General features: G+C 57.8%; 1 protein-coding gene across 5 annotated transcripts; it reads right to left on the reverse strand.

The window, feature by feature from the left end:
• Positions 1-3,923: 3,923 nt before the first annotated feature.
• Positions 3,924-19,663, reverse strand: PDLIM7 (PDZ and LIM domain 7). Of its 5 annotated transcripts, XM_060144328.1 has the most exons (14): positions 19,574-19,663; positions 18,515-18,620; positions 14,627-14,778; positions 14,516-14,546; positions 13,942-14,060; positions 13,518-13,538; positions 13,123-13,259; positions 12,925-12,961; positions 11,899-11,960; positions 11,515-11,752; positions 10,338-10,518; positions 4,634-4,754; positions 4,422-4,537; positions 3,924-4,266 (listed from the first exon to the last, which is right to left on the reverse strand). In XM_060144328.1, the coding sequence occupies exons 2-14, from the start codon at positions 18,608-18,610 to the stop codon at positions 4,180-4,182; spliced, it is 1,398 nt and encodes a 465-aa protein (XP_060000311.1). In that variant the 5' UTR covers positions 18,611-18,620; positions 19,574-19,663; the 3' UTR covers positions 3,924-4,179. The 5 variants fall into 5 exon arrangements, with proteins under 5 accessions (XP_060000311.1, XP_060000313.1, XP_060000312.1 ...); XM_060144330.1 differs by lacking the exon at positions 13,942-14,060 and having other exon boundaries at positions 13,522-13,538; XM_060144329.1 differs by lacking the exon at positions 13,518-13,538.
• Between the last annotated feature and the right edge of the window lie 302 nt (positions 19,664-19,965).

Here is a 19,965-nt window from a genome sequence, read left to right on the forward strand (position 1 = left end):
TCCCTGTTTTTGCTTAAACTAGTTTGAAATGCAGCTGAGGGTCCTTCCTAGTTGACCTAGTCTCCAAGTAGTAGTCATTTTTGTCAGTGGCAAGGGACATGGGTGAAAGCTGAGTTGACCTTCTACTGCTCCCGGGCCCTGAGTGGGAGAACCTAGGCTGGTCTTGGGACTCTCCCTGGCCACTCTGTAGTGACCCCACTGCACAGTCTCCCAGGGCTGACCCCAGCCTCCTGAGTTCTCCGCAGGCTCCCAGCAAGCTTCTTCTTGCCCCACCATAGCCCCTGGAACCCTAGGGTCACCCCCATATGCCCTACCCTGCTCCACTTTAGGTCCCAGGAGGAGCCCTTCCTCCACTCTCAGGTTTGGCTTTGGACTCAGGCCAACTCAGGTTCGAATCCCAGCCCTGGCTGCTGCCCCTGTGTGCCATGGGGCAGGGGCCTTTAGCCCGTAGCCTCAGCTCCCTTCCTATAGCAGGACTCTGTGTACCCTGTGAGTGTTCCAAGGCCCAGGTGGGGCCCAGCACCAAGAAGGCAGCACCAGAATCATCAGTTCCTGCCTGTGTACCCTGTATTCCACCACCTGTCTCCCTGCTGACTTCCAATGAGCTCAAGCTGCTCAGGGCTGGAAAATGCCCCTCCCTGGCCTGCTGTCTCTCCAGTTGCCCACTCAGCCCCCCGCCAAGGGCTCTGCCCCCTCGGCTGGGGGGACTGCACTCTCCAAGGGTGCTAATGGCCTCCCATGCCCGGTACAAAGACATTTCCCAGTACCCTTGGCCTCCACCTGCATAGCCTCACACCCAAGCTTGAGAACACCGTGATCCCTGCAGTTCTGTGTTGGGGAGGGCGGGTGCTTGGAGGTGCCGTGAAAGAGCACCTTGGCCTTTGATCCATGGAGCAGCAGACCCGGGCCATTCAGGCTGGGTGGCTCTGGACAGGTCACTTTCCCTCTCTGAGGGAAAAGTCCCTCAGATGTTCAGGTCCCTCATCTGAACATCTTTAATGATATCTCTCTTAAGCATGTTTTGATGATTAAATGACATCTAAGAGATTGCTCTGTGGTTCCGGCAGAGAGAGAGGTGGCTGTTCAGAGCAGGTGCCCATGCTTGTTTTTACTTCCATCCAGACCAGCTCTGCTTTCCTGAGGTTCAGTCCCCAGCTCTCTGCTCTTTGCTCTACTCTCCCTTTACATCTGCCCTCCAATTTCTTCAACCACCTTCCCTTGGCAGGAGCCTCCAAGCTGCCTCCTCCACCCCTCTTGGCTACTCAGCTGACCACGACTGCTAGTGGTCCTCTGGGCCCACCACAGCCAAGCCTCTTAAGACAGCCGTCTACACTCTCATCTACACCCTCCCCCTTGATCTTCCAACCCTGGCATCGGCCCCAGCTCTCTGCTAAACTGATCTGGCAAACTTCACCCTGTTGCAAAAGGCCATGGGGACTCCCTGGCCTTACCTGCCTGGTTGACACTCTTGGCGACTTCTGGAAACACTCCTTTCCCGCCTGGGCTTCCCTGCCTCAAGCTCCCTCCCTCCAGAGGCTGTGGTCCTCCACTTCTGGCAGCTGCTTCTGCTTTCTCTGCCCTGTGCTGTGATGTTGCTACTCCCCCATCTCTCATATCTTCTCTATGCTGCGGCCCTGGCCATCCTCACACTGGATTTGGTCCACGTTTTTTTTTTTTTTTATAGGATTTTAAAAAAATCTAACTTAGTTGCCAACATTGAAAAACCAAATTTCACATAGAAGTCTGAATCTCTGGACGCTGTTGGTAAACTGGCAGATCTGGCTACAGCTCAGCATTCCCACAGGGCTGCCCCCAGAAGGCCCCCCACAGACGGCTTCCAGCAGCACTCACCATCCACCCCTCTCCATGGAAACCAAGGATGGACTGAGAGAGCTTCATGGTTCAAGAGAAGTGGGAGGGAGTATATTTCTTTGTGGAAGTGAAAGATACTCTGCATTTAATATGCCAAGGATGTCTAGGGACTTCCCTGGTGGTCCAGTGGTAAAGAATCCGCCTTCTAATGCAGGGGACATGGGTTTGATCCCTGGTCAGGGAACTAAAATCCCACATGCCACGGGGCAACTAAGCCTGAGTGCCACAACTACTGAGCTCACGTGCCTCAACGAGAGAGCCCGTGTGCCGCAAACTACAGAGCCCACGCGCCCTGGAGCCCGCGTGCCACAACTAGAGAGAGAAAACCTGCACGCCACAACTAGAGAGAAGTCCGTGCGCCACAACGAAGAGCCCATGCCGCAATGAAAGATCCCGCATGCCTCAACGAAGACCCTGCATGCCTCAACTAAAGACCCGACGCAGCCAAAAAAAATAAAATAAATATTTTTAAAAAGGCAACAAGAAATTCTTAAAAAAAAATAAGCCAGGGATAACTATGTTGAAAGAAAATGACATCTTACCTGCCTTACTCCTGTTGTGACCTGCCTGGGCCCCTCTCTGGGCATCAAAGACAAGTATCTGTGATAACTACCCCAAACTCACTCCCAAATTGAATCCAAGGTGAATCTAGACTTGAATATTCTGCTGCTCCCTGAATTGGTCTCCTAAATGTCCCATAGGCACCTCATTCAGTCATTCAGCAAACATTCACTGGGCATCCACTGTGTGCTAGGCACTGTTCTAGGCTCTGGCAAGACATCATGAAATTGGAAAAACCCGAATGAACTTTTTGGCCAACTCAACAACACAGGAAGCCCTGCACTCATGCTCCAGGGGTCCTCGAGAGAACACAACAGAGAGGCCCTTCTCTTCTCTTAAAGAGGACAGGCCCAAGCATCTGTTGAGAATGACAACAACTTTAGATGTGCTGAGGTTCCTCATGCCAAGGGAGCCCTGGAGGACAGGTGGCCATGGGCGCACTGAATTGTCTTGGCCTAGTTTGGGGCCTCTCCTCAGTCCTTCTCCAGTCCAAACTTGGAACAGGAGAAATGACAGTCTCCCTGGGGTAGTGGAAGCCACCAGTGGGAAGCAAGAGACCCCAGGGAAAGATGGGGCCACCACCATAGCCTCCAGGTTTTGAGGCAGCAGACAGAAGTAAGCTTCCGAAGGATCCTCCCTGGAGCATGGCACTCAGTGCCGGCCAGTCCCAGGGCAGTGCAGCCAGCTTCGTGCCTGCCTTCTAGTCTGGCTCATGGCTCAGCATCTGTGCGACTTTGGTCAGGTTTCCTAGGCTTTCATCTATAAAATGAGAATAACTGCAGGCACCTCACAGTGTTGCCAGGAGGATCATGTAAGATGATGTGAGGAATGACTGGTATACTCCAGATGTCTAGCAAACCTGCCTTCCTTCCTCTCCTCACCTCTCATCCCAGGTCTCCACTCTGGGCTCCCTGGGACCTGTCACTGGATCCCATCTCTGCCTTTTGGCTTGTTGCTCTTCTCTTCCCCTGAGTCCTGCCCCTCCTCCCAGTCTCTCTCCTTCTGTTCACCCCACTCACGGCTCTCGGGGCTTTTTCTACAACACAGATCTGAGCACTTCTGTGCCCTGATCTCCCCACCGCCACCTTGCCCTCAGGAAGCAGTCCTGGCTCCTTGTCCTGGCACTTGTGGCTTCCCAGGACCAGAGGGCTGCCCTCTCCAGCCCCACCTTCTTTGCCTGCAGCATACAGATGGCAGCGGTCCCTCTAGGCCCTCACTCTGGCGTACTGTTTTCCATGTCCCATCCCTGAGGATGCCCCTCAACTCCTCTTCTCTGACCTCCACGCCAGGCCAGCCCAGGTGCCCCCCACTTCTGCGGGTGCTGGGCCCAGCACATGCGATTCCCCTTTGCCTCCTCCTGCTGACTGAGCGTCCTCCGTGTCCCCATCACAGGACCACCAGGACAGTAAGCCCTGGAAAACTTAATCTCCACCCTGCTACGTGCCTCAGATCCCACCTTTCTTGATGCGTAGGGGGAAGTGCACGCTGGACACAGCTGGATATAGGTTTATTGTGGCACTGGACGTGAAGAGGGGCCGGTGAGGCCAGCACCAGTGTGCGGAGGTGGTGGAGGGAGTGGGGGGAGGTGAAGCGGGTGGGCAGGGGCCCGGGGAACCGCAGGCTCAGGCCAAGAGTCGGGGTTGGGCAACTTTTGCTGGCCCTACCCAGAAATCTGGGGCGATGACTCCAGAACCAGCAACCCCTCCAGCTGGACAGGGCAGGGTGGCAGCAGTGGGTGGGAGGGGCTCACACGTGGGAGAAGGCGTGGCTCTTGCAAAGGGGCTTGTCCTTCTTGGAGTAGAAAGTCTTTCCTTCCAGGTTGATCTGACATATCTGGGAACAGCCAAGGTCCAGTTACATGGGGTTGGAGGTGGCAAGAGAGGCCCCTTCCCAACCTCTTCGGAATCCCAGAGGCAGGGGTGGGAGGGAGGCTGGCGAAGAACACAGGGCTCTGGGGGCGGGGCCTGAGTCGGAGGAGGGGCACTCACCGCGCACACGAAGCATGTATCGTGCCAGCTGAAGCCCAGCGCCTCCAGGAAGCGGTCCCCGGCATCGATCTTGAAGTCACAGCCTCGGCATTTTGTGCCAAACATCTTCTCATAGTCTGGAGACACACAGAGAGGAAGGGGCCCCTGGGTTCTCCCCTGCCGCGCCCCGCCCCCTCACCCAGCCCCGCCTCCTTGCCTGTTCCACCAGATACCTCGCTCGCAGTAGGGGGCCCCCTCCTCCATATAGAAGGCCCTATTCCGAATGGGTATCTTGCAGGCCGCACAGGTGAAGCAATGCACGTGCCAGGTCATCTTCAGGGCGTGCATGATCTCCTGGGAGGAAGCGACAGTCACTTGGCAGCTCAGCACCCTCCTCTCCAGAGCCGGGGACACAGGAAAGCAGGCTTGGGTCCTCTCTTTCAGGGTAAATGTTACGTCTGCACACGCATTGCTGCTACTTTCTTTCTCCAACCCTGAGGTCTCCCCGTGGCTGTCCACCACGCCACGTCTAAAGCTCAGCTCCCCATCTCTGCACCCCATACCTCTCGCATTCCCACAGCTGTCTCCATCTCAGTTGATGGCAACTCCATCCACGTGGACCAAATTCCCTGCTTTCTCCCACACCTCACTTCAGGTCCACCAGGAAATCCTGCTGGGTCCACCTTCAAGATGCGTCCAGATTCTGAGCACTTCTCACAGCCTCCCTGATGTGAGATGTGAGCCTTGGGCACCTCTGACCTGGATGACTGCATGAAACTGGCTTCTGTGCTCCTCCCTCTGCCCTTACAGACTGATATCAACCTGTGCCAGGCCACATCCTTCTCTGCCCCAATTCCTGCCTAGTCCACATTTCTCTGAGCAAAAGCCAAAGCCCTGGGAAGGGCCCAGAGGCCAGCAAGTCTGGCCTCTGTCCCTCTGCTCTCCCCATATGGCCTCTCATCCCTGGTTGACACACCAGGCACACCGTCTTGGGGCTTCACACCAGCTGTCCCCTCTACCTGGACTGCTCTGCACCAGATACCTGCAAGGCCCACCCCTCACCTCCTTCAAGTTTCTGCTCAAAGGTCACCTTCTCCATGAGGCCCACTCTGACACCACCAGTTCATAGGCCAACCCCCCTTCCCAAAGCCACACTCCCAATAGCGCTTTCCTTTTTTCCATAACATACTACCAGGTAATTTACCTATTTTGTCATTGCTTATTGTCTGCTCCCCACCCCCCTCTTCTTCCTGATCCAGTGTAAGGTCCAGGAGGGCATGAAATACCAACTGTCCTGTTAGTAGGTATATCCCAACAGTGCCTGGTCCATGGGTATGCATCACAAGTGCTCGTGAGTTGAGTTAACCTGCTCCAATGGAGGCCTGCCAAAGCAGAGGCTGCTGGTGGGCTGAGCTCTCCCTGGGGCTGGGACCCCCGGGCCAACCAGGGCAGCAGCATTCCTATCCGGAGCAGGCAGAAGGCAATGTGGAGCCCGGAGGGGGGATCAGATCTTTGAGTTCAGCCAGACCTTAGCTGTGTGGCTTGCCCAACAGCTTTACCTTCTCTTTACATTTGGCTCCTTCCCCTTTGAACTGAGAGCCTAATCCCAGCTTTGCAGGGGTGTTGTAAAGATGGTCCCACATCTAAATCCAGGGGTCCCAGACCCAGTACCTGCCAAGGCCAGGTGGGGACTGTGCTGCGGGAGAGCACCTGTTCTCCCTGCGGGGGTGGTGCTGACCACTTCATTCAGGAACGCCTGGAAGGCTCAGGTGGAAATCTAGGTGTTAAAGTCAAATCCAGTTTTTCAATGTTGGCCATTAATTTAAAAATGAAGTGTGGACCAAGTAAGACAAGACATAAGCGTGGGAAGCACCTAACTCTCAGCTGGCCCGTGTGACCTCTATAAAATCTGTCACAGGAATTCCCTGGCAGTCCAGTGGTTAGGACTCCATGCTCTCACTGCTGAGGGCCCAGGTTCGATCCCTGGTCGGGGAACTAAAATCCCACAAGCTGTGTGGAGTGGCCAAAAAAAAAAAAAAAATTTGTCACATCTCACATATACCTCTCAACCACCCTGGCCAGGAAGTTACTGCCACCCCCATTTTAGTGAGGCCCAGAGAAAGTGACTTGCCCCAGGTCATACAGCCAATAGATGGTGGAAATGTGTTTTGAGCCCAAGTCTGGCTCGCTACAAAGCTGGCCCTTCCCACTGCCTGGTGTTGCCTCTTTGCAAGGAAAAGACAAAGGGTTGGGGGAAGGAACTTGGCTGTGAGCCCACAGAACAGGGTCTTGGCAGGAGCATGGGGAGCCCAGAGCTGGGCCCAGTGGGAACATGGGCAGGGAGGTAGGTCTCTGCCAGTATCCAGAAGAACCCATGAGCCAGTGTTCCCTGTCTCATGCCCAAAGCTTCCTAAATCTATCTGCCTCTCCCATCCCACCATGCTGACCCAGGGCCAGCAGCTCAGTTCTCCTCCTCTAGCTGTCTCCCTCTGCCCCAGGGAAGCTTGCCAGGCACACCTGACCTCAGAAGTCCCCAGCTCTGAACTTCTAACACGGCCCCTGCCCCCCTCTTCCGCCTCATCTCACACCCTCCCTGTGTGTTGCCTTGTGACACAGCTCTTCCCTCCTCTTGGAGCACTTTCCCCTGATCCTTCTCCAAGCTAATTCCTACTCATGTTTTAAGTTCAGCTTAGAGGCCACTTCCATCCACTCCTTCAAGTGTTAATTGACCACTTCCTATATATTGGGCACAGCATAATGTGTGAGCAAAACAGCCCTGGTCCCAACCCATGAAGTGCACCCTGCGGAAGAGATGGGACAACAGGACTGGAAGGTAGTGAGCAAACAGTGGGGAGCCTGGGCTGGTGGGGAGGGTGGGTATCAGGGAAAGTACCCCTGAGGAAGTGCTATTTGAGTCCCGGATGAGAAGAAATGAGGTAAAGAGAGTGCTAAAGAGTATTCCTAGCAGAGAACAGCCTGTGCAAAGGTCCTGTGGTGAAGGGAACAGCACACTGGCAAAATGGAGAAGCGCATGTGGCTGGAGCATAGAGTGAGGGGGGCTGGTGGTGAGTGGTGAGCCTTGAGAGCATAGTGTTCCAGAGGGTCCCCAGACCAGGGGACAGGTCCCCTCTAATGTGTCCCCTCCAACTCTGCTGAAACAACCTGATTGTCCTGTGTTTCTCTCCCCACGCTCCACTCTGAGCTCCGAGAGCAGGCATAGTCCCAAGCACCAGGCACAGGGAGAGCCCAAAGCGCGTGGTAAATTGGGAAGGTTAGCTTTCTGCCCCATGCGAGGGTGAGGTAGGAGCTTCCTGGGGTCTGTCAGGCCCTGGAGTCCCTGCAAGAGGGGAAGCTGAGGGCCCTTGGGCCACACTGTGGAACCACTGGCCTGGGCTGGGGCAGGAGCAGGGCTTGCCACGTTACTCTGGGCTTACTCTAGGACCCAGGAGCCAGTCAGGCTCTGTGAGCCTTGCCTCCTCATCTGTGGCCTGGGTGATAACCCTGCCCACCCAAAACTGGGGCAGGGAGGGACAAGAGTGCTGTGCAACACAGGCAGGGCCATCAGCGAACAGCAGGGCCTTGATCTGTGGGAAACAAACCCAGATGCCAGCTTAAGAAAGGTCCTGGGATCCAACCCGTTCCGCTAGAACAGTCCAACAGGGTATGGCCTAGGCTGGTGGAGAAATTACTGTGATCTTGGGCAAAATTTCCTCATCTGTAAGATGAGAATAATCAAACTGACTTCGTAGTATGATTAGTTGGATGCCTACGCATAGTAAATTACCCACAAGACTGTGATAATATCCTTTCTTCCCTTCCAGTCTACTGATGGAACCCCCATTTTTTGCTGGGCACATATCTATACCAGACTATATTTCTCAGCCTCCCTTGCAGCTCAGTGTGGTTATGCGATTGAGTTCTGGGCAATGGGATGGAAGCGGAAGGGTTGGGTGGCAGCATCTTCTAAAGATGGCTCCCAAAAGCCTTCTTCTCATTCCAACATCCTGCTGGTTGGAACGTGGAAATTTTGCCTGAAGCTCAAGCGGCATCTTGGACTACAAGTGGTAAGTAAGCCAATGTTGAGAATGTCCGAGAAACAAGATCCAGGAGCCTGGATCTGCCTACAAGTCCCAGATTGCCCACCTCTGGACTTTCTTAGGTAAGTAATAGCCGCCATTATTTTTTCTATCACTTGCGGTCAAGGTAATCGTCACTAACATGACCATCACTACAGAGCTCTCTAGCCACATCTGGAAGCTCTGCCTATGAATCCAGAAATGGGGAGAAGCGTGAACGGCAAGAAGAGCCCAAGCTGAAAGTCAGCAGTGCCTGGGGCTGCTCTGGCTCGGCCCTCATGCTCTGCAGCCTTGGGCAATTTCTGGCTCTCTCTGGACTTCAGTTTCCATACAGGTACGACTGAAACCCCCTCAACTTGTTACCCTGCCTGTTATGCTCCCCTTTTCTCAGGCTGCTGAGCCCCTGACACCCTCAGAGTCCCCTTCCTCTGTGTGAGCTCCTGGGGGCAGGGCCACGCCTGTCTCTTCACGAGGTGTCCCTAGCGTGGGGCATACTGCCCACACTCAGTAAAGAGAACGAATGGGAGAAGGTAGATAGTGCATCACTCTTAACCCATGACCTGTGCTGACTCAAGTCCCAAGCCCAGCTCTGGGTGGCAGCTAGGTTGCCCTGCCGGAGACCAGGCCAGGCTATGCTGCATATTTAGCCTCAGCGAGGAGAACAGGATTTTGAATCACAAGTTTTTGAGCCTAAATTTCTGGCTTTGCAAATCAATAGTCCTGTGTCCTTCAAGCCCATCAAGTCATCTTTCAGAGTTTCCGTTTTCATATGTACTAGGGGCAGCAGACACGGTGCATTAGCCTCCCAAAAGCCTGTCACAACCCCCTTCTCTTTTGCCTTTCTCCCTTACAGAGGACAGAAGCTAAAATACTGGATTTGCCAGCTTCCCCCATAGTCCAGGTGCTCACAGGATAACAATTCCAACAACTGAGATAAGGATTCAAGTTCCTGGTTTTTCTTCCAGAGTCAAAAGGCAAAACCTCATTAAAAGAAAGCATCTGCCCCAACCATGATACAATACACTTGAGGACAAAGATCTACATGCTAAGGGTTTCGGAACTTAAAAAGAGGAAAAGCCTAAAGGCATCCTTGAGCTGCTATTCCACCCCTGGAATTCTTGTGATTGAAGTAAATATTACTCCTTCTGTTTCAACCTCTGTAGTGGGGTTTTCTATTACCGAAGCTGAATGCAATCCCCACACAGCAGCCATCTCTTGTTTTGGCCTGACTAGCACTTACCTCCCTTCTTTGGGTAATGTCATCCTGGTTTTATTTTCAAGGAACCAGTCCTGTGGTTCAGGCAAGGCCACCAGACCCCACTCCAGGAGGGGGTGTCACCCAGGCCTGGCCAATTAGAGTCATGGGGCTTGGTTCAGAGATGGGTATCAGCACTGGGACTCTTTATACATCAACTGGCACAGAGATGCTCTCTTTCACTTTGTGGTGCTAACCTGGGGAGATGTAACCCTGGAGCCACTGTGGCACCATCTTTGCCGCTTTCTAGGGAAAAGCATGCTGGGAACTAAGCCAACAAAGATGAAACCAGAGGCAAGTAGTAGAAAGACTCCTGATGACCCCGGGATACGCATTCAGCTGGGCCTGAAGTTAGCACCCCTCAGCCTTTCTGATTATTTGCGCCAACACTCTCTTGCTTGAGCCCTTTTGAGTGGGATTTAGGTCATTTTTAAGAGGATCCTGATTAATGAAAAGTAAGGTCAATATAGCAGCCCGACTGTTAGGCTGGTAAGGTTCCAATAGGCTCCTGCAGGGAGAGCTCCCAGGCTCAGGAGTTGCTCAACAACACTCCTCAACACTCAAGGGTCAGACTTGCCTTCCCAGCCACCCACCAGCCCCACTCACGCCAGTGATCTTCTTCTTGCATTTGGCACAGCTGGGTGCATAGCGCACGTCATAGCAGGGCGGGCAGAAGATGGCGCCCTTTTCCTCGAAGAAGCCACCCTCTTCCAGGACCTTCCCACACTGACTGCACACAAACTCCTCGGGGTGGTATGCGTGGCCCAGCGCCACCAGGTAGCGGCCCCTGGCGGGAGGCAAGGGCAGTGAGCAGGAATGGATGCAAACGAAGTCGGGGTTCCTGGCTAGAACCCCATGGGGTTTACCCAAAACCTACTATGAAGCCTTGAAGGGAAAGTTCATTCTCTCCATCTCCAAATAGGGGAGAAACAGGCTTGGGAGGTGACTTGCCCAAGGTCACACAGCAAGAGAGACAAAGCTGCACTGTTTTGATGACAGGAGATGAGGGAGAGGGGCAGTGTTGGAAAAGGAGGAAGGTTACACTGGGTGAGAGCTGCTGATTTGGGCCTAATAAGTTGAACCCAGGGAATTGGTGCCCTGGGGGGGGGGGCAGGACGCCTGGAGTGCCCGTGAGCCCTGAAGACCAGTGGGCACTTGAGCTGAGCCTGGTGCCCACCCTGTCCTGCTTGCCTGTTCCATCTGGCCTGGGGAGGGCCCTGCAGGTCCCAGAGAAATGGGGATGTCTGAAGGAGGGGGTGCTTCACAGAGCCTAAGAGCTGACAGGAATCTAGAGCAGTGCAGGGCCTGGGATGAGAACCACGAAGGCACACTGTCACACTGATTCTGGGGGGCTGTGTGACTCTGCTGGGCCCCGGGGAGCAGTGCAGAGAGGGAGGGACTTCAGAGGCTTAGCGGAGAGAGACCGAGTGAGCAGGAAGGAGAGAGGCAGAGGGACTGGGAAGGGGAGGCCCTTCCTTGCCCAGAGAGCAGCAAGTCTAGGGCTGCAGCTTGGCTGTGTCATTGGCACTTCCTCCATTTCACCAGGGCAAATGCTGAACAGAGGCTAATGACGGGTGGGCTGCGGGTAAGGAGTGCGGGATTCAGAACCTGAGGAACCAGCCCAGGTCCCTACCCTCACTCCAATAGGGAACCGAATCCTCATCCTCCCGCAGGGGCGGCTGAGATGAGTGGGGAGATATATGGGGAGCAGAGATCAGAAAGACACCAGGGCTGGACTTGAGGTCAGGAAAGACCACGGTAGGAAAGGAACAGGGCCACCCACCGGATGACCTTGTGGCACTGGTGGCACACGGGAGTCTTGCCATTGCTGCCACCGCCGCCTCCAGGGCCCCCTCCAGCGGCAGCTTGCACAATGGAGGTGCGGTTCTGCATGGGCGTGGGTGTGGCTGGCTGGGTGTGCCGGGTCAGCACCGTGCTGGTCTTGTCCGGGGCATAGCGCTCGGCGAATGCAGGGTCCACAGCCCAGGGCGGGCGGCTGGTGGGGCTGGGGGTGGTAGGGCCTGCCAAGGCCAGGAAAGTGACTCCAGGGGGGTGCCCAGGGACGCCACAGGACCGTGGGGAGACCCCGGGGCAGCTTGGAGGGGCCCACCCCCATGCCTCTGGAGGCTACCCACCCTTCCCCAGGCCCGAGCCCACTCTCTCTCACCAGGCCAGGGTTCCTGGGGTGTAGCTGAAGCTGGGGCTGGGGCTTCTGTCCTGGGCACCTGGCTGTAAGATCTGCCATTCAAGGCCCTGCACGGCTAAGGCTCCTGGCATGGCTCCACCCCCCAACCTTGGTCCTGCTGGCCCCATGGGAGATGTGTGGGTGCATGAGAGCTGCTGGGTTGGACTCCAGGTCCCACTGGGGTAGGGATGGGTAGGGCAGCTTCTCCTAGCCAGGTCCCAGCTGGCTGGTCTGTGGCACAGGGCTGGGAGGTGGAGCAAGGCTCTCACTTCTGGGGCAACTCTTGGGTCTCCTTCTGATGGCAAGGCCCCCTTTTCTGGGTACCCCCACCCACTGAGACCCAAACTGGCAGGGCCCATACTGGATCTTATCCATCTAACACCCCCTTACCCCAAATGCAAACCAAGCCTACAAAGATAGAAGACAGAGGCAGAAAAAGCAGGGCCGAGCATGTTTATTTTCATGCCTAAGCCAGCACAGACCTGGCAGACAGCAGTACCGTAAGGCAAAGAGTGAAGACAGTGTCAGATGGAGCCGGGCCCTGTGCCAGGAGGGCAGCCGAGGCCAGGCCAGTAGGAGGCTCAGTCCAGGGGCAGGAAAGGGAGGGGTGAGGTAGGCAGAAGCTGGAGGCACCAAGGGGGGGGTGCCTGGGAGGAGGAACAGAAAGAGAGAGGCAGAGAGGGCAGCCGGCCGGCGAGGGCCAGGCTACGACTGCACGTTGAGCACGTGGGCAGAGCGCTGGTGGTGCCAGTCGCGGAGGCGGGTGTAGCGTGGGCTCTGCAGCTCCAGGACATACTTTTCCCTGAGGGGCAGAGAGAGAAGGAGGAGAAAGTGGAAGGAAGGAGAGATGGAAGGGAGGAAGGGAGGAAGGGAGGAAGGGAAGGAGGACTGAAGAAAGGAAGGAGAATGGAGAAGCCTGGCTAGGGATGGCCAGGAGCAGACACAGGATGGTGGGTGGAATGGGAGAGGCAGGAAGTGAGAAAGAGGGGCTGGAGCTCGTCCTGTTACCTTGATTTCTTCAGATGCTCCTCATCCGGGTCTTGCACTGAGAGGGCAGAGGCAGGCATTGACCAAGAGCAGACAGAAGGCCACCCCAGCCCTGAGCCCTGGCAGAGGGTCACGGGGTGCCGGAGCAGGCTCCAGCTAAGCCCAGGCCCGGGTTGGGGGCCAGGAAGAGAGTCTGCCCTGCCCTGGGATGGCACTTACTGAACTCGGTGCCCGTGAGGTGGGCGAGAATGCGGAAGGAACGGGACTGGCCTGTCCCAGGCCTCGGCCGCCAGTCCTCCGTGTCCTCCATCAGCCGCTGCTTGCTGGCGTCTGGGACCAGCGGTCGGAGCGGCTGTCTGTGGGGAGGGTGTGGCTCAGAACCTCATGCTGGGGTGGGCAGTGGGGGCAGCCCCTCCCCAGATTTGGTACATGTGGGCTATGGTGATGGCAGAGTGGGGAAGGGCAAGGCCAGGGCCCTGCTGGGTGGGAGGTTGGATAGGTAAGTGAGAGGGGAGGAGGGCAATCAAGGTGAGAGTAGGGCAGCCAGGGTGGGGAGGGGCCACCACCCAGAGTGCCAAAAGGAAGAAAGAGAGGGACAGGCAGAGGGGGCTCACTGACTTGTCAGGGGTCTGCACCTGTGAAGGAAATAGACACATGGACAGATAAAGGGACAAAGAAATAGACAAGGGGAGGAAGAAAGACGGCATGGGGTCAGAATAGCTTGAGGCAAGGCTGCACTGAGCGTTTAGGGCTCAGACGGCCCGACACTAAACCCCAACCCCAGGCCACCAGCGAGGGGGCGCTGCCTCGTTCAGAGCCTCCAGGAGGACAGTGCCCAGGCAGGAGCCACACCCTCGGTGGGGCCCTGTGCCTGCAGTCCCCGCCCTGGCCGCCAGGGGTCGCTGCCGCACGGTTCCGGCCGGGCTGGGGCACAGCGCAGACTGAGCAGCAGCGGGCAGCGGGCGGGCGTGGGGTTGTGGACAGATGGCGTGGGCGGTGGGCGGGCAGGAGGGATGTGGGCGGGCAGGGTGGACGTACCCATTCTGCTGCGGGGCGCTGTCAGCGGGCTGGGGGGCCCCGAAGGGCCGGGCCGTCTTGTTGAGGGAGGCGCTGGGTGCAAAGGTGTACCGCGGGGGGTCCGCGGCTGGGGCCAGGGCCTGGGCGGAGACAGAGCGGGCAGGGCGGGCAGGGGCGGGGACCTGGCTAGAGTGGGGTGCCCCCCTGGCGCGGAGAGGACTGCGGCGCTCCAGCCCCACCCCCACACATCTGGCCTGAGGCTACGGGGAAGGGGCGACTCGGGTTTCAAGGGGCCCATTTGGGAGCGATGATCTCAGCCCACGCGGCCCGAGGGCTAGGGCGGACTAGTGCAGCTTGCAGCACAGGCCGGCGGGAGGCAGACAGGCAGACGGACAGACAGGCAGATACGCGTGGTACCCTGACCGTGCGGCAGCCCCCGGCCCAACTCCCAGTCCCCAGACTCCCCAGCTCTGGCCTCCACCCTCTACTCCCAGCCAGGGATGGGGGTACCAAGGCTGCACCAGGGAGGGCAGTTCAGCCCGGACGTCCAATCCCACCCCGCCTGCCACCCAGATGTCCCAAGCCCCTCACATACCTTCTGCGGTTTGCTCTGAGGCGGCTGGGCCCTAAAAGAGAAGGGAAAGGGGTGTTGATGGGCAGCCCCAATGGCATGCCCACCTGCCAGGCCTGCTCAGCGCCCGCATACCTGCTGAGACCCAGGCTGAGGCGCTCCCCACAGGCACGGATCTTGTTCTGGGCTTCGATGTGTGTGAGGCCCCCCGCATTCTCACCATCGATACTCAGCACCCAGTCGCCCACGGCCACGCCGGCCTGCGCAGCTTTACCTCCAGGAGTGAGCTATGGAGAGACAGAGGATCGTGGAGGCCCAAGGCTCTGCAGGCCAAACTCAGGCCAACAGCAGCCAACCCTGCCTTTCCTTAGCTGCCCCACGTGCAGAACCCAGAGGCCTCTTCATTCAACATATTTCTGGGCAGCTGCTGCATACTAAAGCCATCTGCAAGGGGGTGGGGCTCACCTGAGCTTCACCACCGCCCCAATCACCCTGCTTATTTATTCGTTCACCTCCAGGGACCCTCCCCACAGTCCAGAAACTGCTGACATCAACAAGCAGCCACCTTCAGGCTAAAACCCAAGCTTCTCAGCTCCAGCCGCAGCCTTTTGAGGCCCCTGCTGGCCTCTCGCCCAGGCCATTCCACCCACCAGACATGCCCTCTGGCTTGTGCGTGTGGCATGTACCTCCCTGAGCACTGCTGGGTGCTCTCATTGACCTCTTACATTCCTAGCACCCTGTCCAGGAGCCATCGTCAGGGATCTACTGGAACACTTCAAGCACCAGGAATAGGCCCCCTCACCTCTAGGTTCCCGGTGATCAGTGTGACTGAATGGGGTCCAAAATGTCAGCTGGGGCTTCATAGGTTGTAAATAAATATGGATGTCACCCCCAAGCCCTCAACTGCCACATCACCCTCTGCCCCCAATCCTTCAGGCTCTGAGTTGTGAATCCCTGGTTCCCATGGCAAATGAGAAGCAATACTAGGCTGGAAGGAATGGTCACCACCAACATGAGCTGAAACCATCAGGATGACTTCTGGGAAGTGGTGGGCTTTGGCGAAAGGAGAGTGGGATGGGCTGCCTATGGTGTGAGAGAGTCCAGCTATTTACGACGGCCTCAAATGCTGGAAGGAACCAGGATTTGGCCTTGAGATTGGGAGGAACCAACAGCAGTTTTAAGGCCCAGGGTGGGGTATTTGCCAGGGTCCAGATAGAGGTGACCCTGAAGAACCCCACTGGGCCCTCCCAGCCCTCTAGCCTAGTGGCAGCAACACAGGCAGGAGTGGCACTGCTGTTCATAAGTCTAAGCCCACAGGGCTGCCTGGCCATCTGGCAAGGGGCCTGGCATTGAGCAGGCTTGTGGGGAAGTGCTGGGAGGCAAATTCACAGTGAGATTTGAGGGGTACAGGCTGTCTGTGGCCCCATGAGGCTCATCAGGTAGGCTGATGCTCAGACTCAGTTGAGGCAGAGAGAGGAGATAAGGGGTTCCAGAGAGATGGCAGAGGGACCAGATGCAGAGACTAATGGCACTAGGGAAAGAAGGGAGAACTGGGTTTGATGGCTCTATTTCATGCTTGGGAAGTTAGAAGGGTAAGACAGCTGGGTGGCCCTTTCTTCACCTGCTAAATGGTAATAGCAGCTTACGCTTATTGAGTACCTAGTACTGCCACACACTGAATCCTTCAACAACCCTGTGGAGTAGAGTCTGGGAATATACCTATTTTACACATGGAAAAACAGAGAGGTTAAGTAACTTGCTTCAAGTTACCCAGCTAGCAACTCAAGAGGCAAGGCCAGGACCCTGACCCTAAGGCCCCACCCTACCAGGCCATCTCTGCTGAGAGCTGGGGCCCAACTCAGAGGTCAGCCCTCTGGCTGGAAAGACCCCCTGACCTCCTAGCTGGGTTTAGGGCTTGGATCCCCTACTTACCTCTAGTCCAATCCAACCCCTTATAATGGGCATGGGGAAGTGACGCCCTTGCAAGGAAGTGACTTACTCAAGGTCGTGGTGAGTCAGTAGACGGGAAACCTGGTCTGGCCACTCCCTACCCACACTGGCTGGCTCCTGGGAGGTGTGGGCTAAGCCTGAGGTGGGGGTCTCAGGTTGAGCAGGAGCAGTTGGCTCCCAGAGAGGAGATGGGGAGCTGGGGACTACTTCCTTCTCTCGAGTGAGGAGGATAGGAAGCACAGGAGGGATAGGGGAGTGATCAGAAAGGTGGAGACAGAAGCAGAATGGGGGGGGCAGGGGGGGTGGGGTGTGTCTGGAGAGAGAAGCAAGAGGGCCCAAGGGACCAAGGAGGGGAAAAGCCAGGGGGCTGGACACTGCATGGAGTAGGGGGTGAGTCAGCCTGAGGGCTCCACTGAGCAGCCCAACCCCCAAGTCCCAGACATTACCTCATCTCCCAGGCCCGGGCCTACAGCCAGCCCTAGCCCCTCCCTGCCCCACTCCATGCTGGGGTCAGGGGAGAGAAAGGGTGCCAGCCCAGCTCAGAAAAGACCACCCCACACACCCACCCACCAGGGCCTAGGTCCAAATCCAGGGATGGGCTCGGCTAGTGGCCCCACCCACATGCTGGGGCTGCTGACAAGGAAGCCTGGGCTCAGACTGCCCCCAACAGGCCACATCTGAAAGTCCACCCCTTAGGCTACTTTGTTGCCCATCCTCACCAATGAAGAAACTGAGGCTCAGAGGTCAGCCAAGGCCCCAGCCACACTGGCCAGCACTTTCCCAGGGAGGGGAGTATAGGGTAGGTTTCCAGGGCTGGCAAGGCTTGAGAACTGGGTGTGGGATAGGTGTATGTGGTAGGGACACCACTGCCCTTGGCTACCTTGCTGGTAGGGCAGCTTCCAGGGAACCCTGTGGAAGGGTCCCTGGGAACAGTGACTGCCTGCCTGCCCTGGCCACCAAGCCCAACTCTGACAGACTGCCTTGGGGCCCCCTCTAGCTGGGCCCTCTGGCCCCCTCCAGGCTGTGCTTGCCCTGGGCTTTCTGCCAATAGCTGCCTGCCCACCAGGAGCCTGGGTGGGCCTCTCTGGACAAGCGGATATGGTGACAGGAAGTCCCCACCCCCTCCTGACCCCCAGGCCACAGTCAGAGACACCAACCCAAGGGCTGGCCTCGTGCTCTCAGTGCAGTTTGTTCTGTCCCACAACTGACCCCACAGCTGGAGCCACAGCCTGGTGGTGATCAGCTGAGGGGCCCACTCATGCGGTTCAGGGGTCCAGGCCTAGGCCAGCTTTTTTCCAGCTCTGCAGACTCCAGCCACCAGTTGGCCATCCCAGCATGGGACTGCATTCTTGGGCTTATAAGGCAATCCCCCTGCCATAGGGAGGAGCCAGCCCTCAGCTCCACCCCCAACAGAACAGGCTCTTGGGAGCTGAAGTCACAGCCCTAGAGCCCGGTCCTAACCCCTGCTTGGGGTCAAAGGCCACTGCATCCTGAATGGGACCAGTGGCTGGGATAAAGGTCCTCACATAGGCTGGGGAGAGGCAACCCACCCACCCACAAAAACTACAGGCCATCCCTGTGCCTGAATTCCAATCCCTGCTTTGCCATGGAATCGCTGAAGGAGCCCCTTCACCTCTCCAAGTTATCTCAACTGGATAAACAGGATGACAGTTGCTATTCCTTGGGTGGCAATGAGGATGGAGTGAGATCCTGCAGTCAGAGTGCCCTGCCTGGGGTCCAGCTCCAAGCATTGCTCCCTGAAGCAGCTTAGGCCCTTCCTGGAGACCTGAGGCTCCCCTCCTCCAGAAATGGCATCTCCCTGAGCCTCGAAGGTGGCCCCAGGAGCTTCGTGGACTGGCATCAGGTACAGTGCAGTGCTGTGGAAGTGTGGGAGCTCCTTTCCTAGTATCTGCCTAGTTGGCAGTCCTTGTGGCAGGAGCCCACATCTCTGGACCTGGACACCTCCTGGCCTACTGGCCTCAGCTCACTCCTGCTCAGACGCCTCCCATCACTCACTGGAGATCTGAGCACCCAAAGATTCCTGAAGGAGCCCCTGCCTCAACCTAGGCTCACCCGGGAGATGGAGAGGGGCACATTGAAGTCCTTGCCCCCCTGCAGCCGGAAGCCCCAAGGTGCTGGCCCCTCTAGCACCACCTTGAAGGAATCCATGGTGCCGCTCCTGAGAGGAGAGAAAAGGTGAGTGATGCATAGTGGGTGCACAGGCAGGCCCATCACAGGACACCAGCCTCGGACTAGTGCCAGGCAGGCACGGGCAGACGCTGAGCACACCCAGGGGGAGGGTAGGCGGGCACCTTGTTAGGTTTGGCTGGGCTACTAGCTGGCAGACCTCACTTTAGAAAGACAGGGGCAACCGCCCTTCCCTAAGGAACTGGGAGGGTGAGGGGAGCCCGCATCCAGTCTTGAGGTTCCTCTCATCCAGGAGTGGATCGCAGGGCTAATTTGGCACGGCCTCCTCCCAAGCCAACCTTGAGCCTCGGACTGGACGGCAAGGCCAGTCCGGGGCCGGCGCTCCTCTCCCCCGCCCCCAGGTCCCGGCAGGCAGGCCTCGACTGGAGCCTGCTCGGACTATATAAGGCATGTAAGCTGACACTGTGCGGAGAGCCAGCGGAGGGAGCACACAGGGGCTTCGGCCGCGAGGGGGAGGGGTGGGGAGGGAGGCGGCTGGAGCGGGTCCTAGCCATTCCAGGCCCAGTCGAAGCTGCTGGGAGCCAGGGCGGGACCCCTGGGCGCTGGGGGGGACTGCGCGGGGGCGCGGCCCCTGCGGAGGCTGGTGGGGGCTGGGACTCCAAAGCGTGGCCAGGAAGGGGATTCATCGTGGAGCTCAGTGGGGGTGGTGCCTCCCACACAGGCCTGCTACCATCCAGACGTGACTCAGTTTCTCCCGCCCGGGCCCCATGCACTGGCCGAGTCCGGGGAGTAGGGAGCGGCGCAGGCGCCAATCAGCCCCGCCGCAGCCGGCTTTGCCGCAGGAAGGCGGGGGCGGGGGTAGGGGCTCCGGCCCACCGGAGGAAGCGCAGAGCTGGCTAAGACCCCCAGTACCCTCTGTGGTCCCCAGTAGGCCTCTGCTACCCGCCTGGTCCTGCCCGAGACGCCCCGCGCTGTCGCATGTACCTGCCCGGCCCCGCCGGGGCGCTGCTCGCCGGCGATCTCCAAAGCGCAGCGTTGGGATCCGCCGCCCGAGTTCTGACCCCGCCCCCGTGGCCGTCGTCCGCTTTGAGCCCGCGTAAGGGGGCGGAGCCAGATACCACGCCCCTGTCAGAGTCACGGCCTCTCGGGCGGTGGGAAGCCCCACCCAATCCTTCCGCTCCGCCCAATCACGAAGTCCCATCTCGCTTTGAGCTGTAAGACACGGTCCTCGGGGCTTGGACGGGGCCTGGGCGGGGACTGGGCTGCTGGACACCTTCCTCGCCCCGGAGCCCGACCCGCCGTTCTCCTGGCCCCTTGCGCCTCCCGTTGGAGGAATGAAAGGAAAGCCGCCTTGGAAACCAGGCAGATCTGGACCT

Source organism: Lagenorhynchus albirostris, chromosome 3 (assembly GCF_949774975.1).
Source record: "Lagenorhynchus albirostris chromosome 3, mLagAlb1.1, whole genome shotgun sequence".
Taxonomy (NCBI): Eukaryota; Metazoa; Chordata; class Mammalia; order Artiodactyla; family Delphinidae; genus Lagenorhynchus; species Lagenorhynchus albirostris.

Excerpts from the sequence above, each read along its gene's own strand:
- PDLIM7 (XM_060144328.1), bottom strand. The coding sequence starts at position 18,610 with ATGGATTCCTTCAAGGTGGTGCTAGAGGGGCCAGCACCTTGGGGCTTC. Across the intron at positions 11,753-11,898 it reads ACCCCAGGAACCCTGGCCTG|GCCCTACCACCCCCAGCCCC; the intron begins GTGAGAGAGAGT and ends TGGCCTTGGCAG. Across the intron at positions 4,538-4,633 it reads GGCCCCCTACTGCGAGCGAG|ACTATGAGAAGATGTTTGGC; the intron begins GTATCTGGTGGA and ends GTGTGTCTCCAG.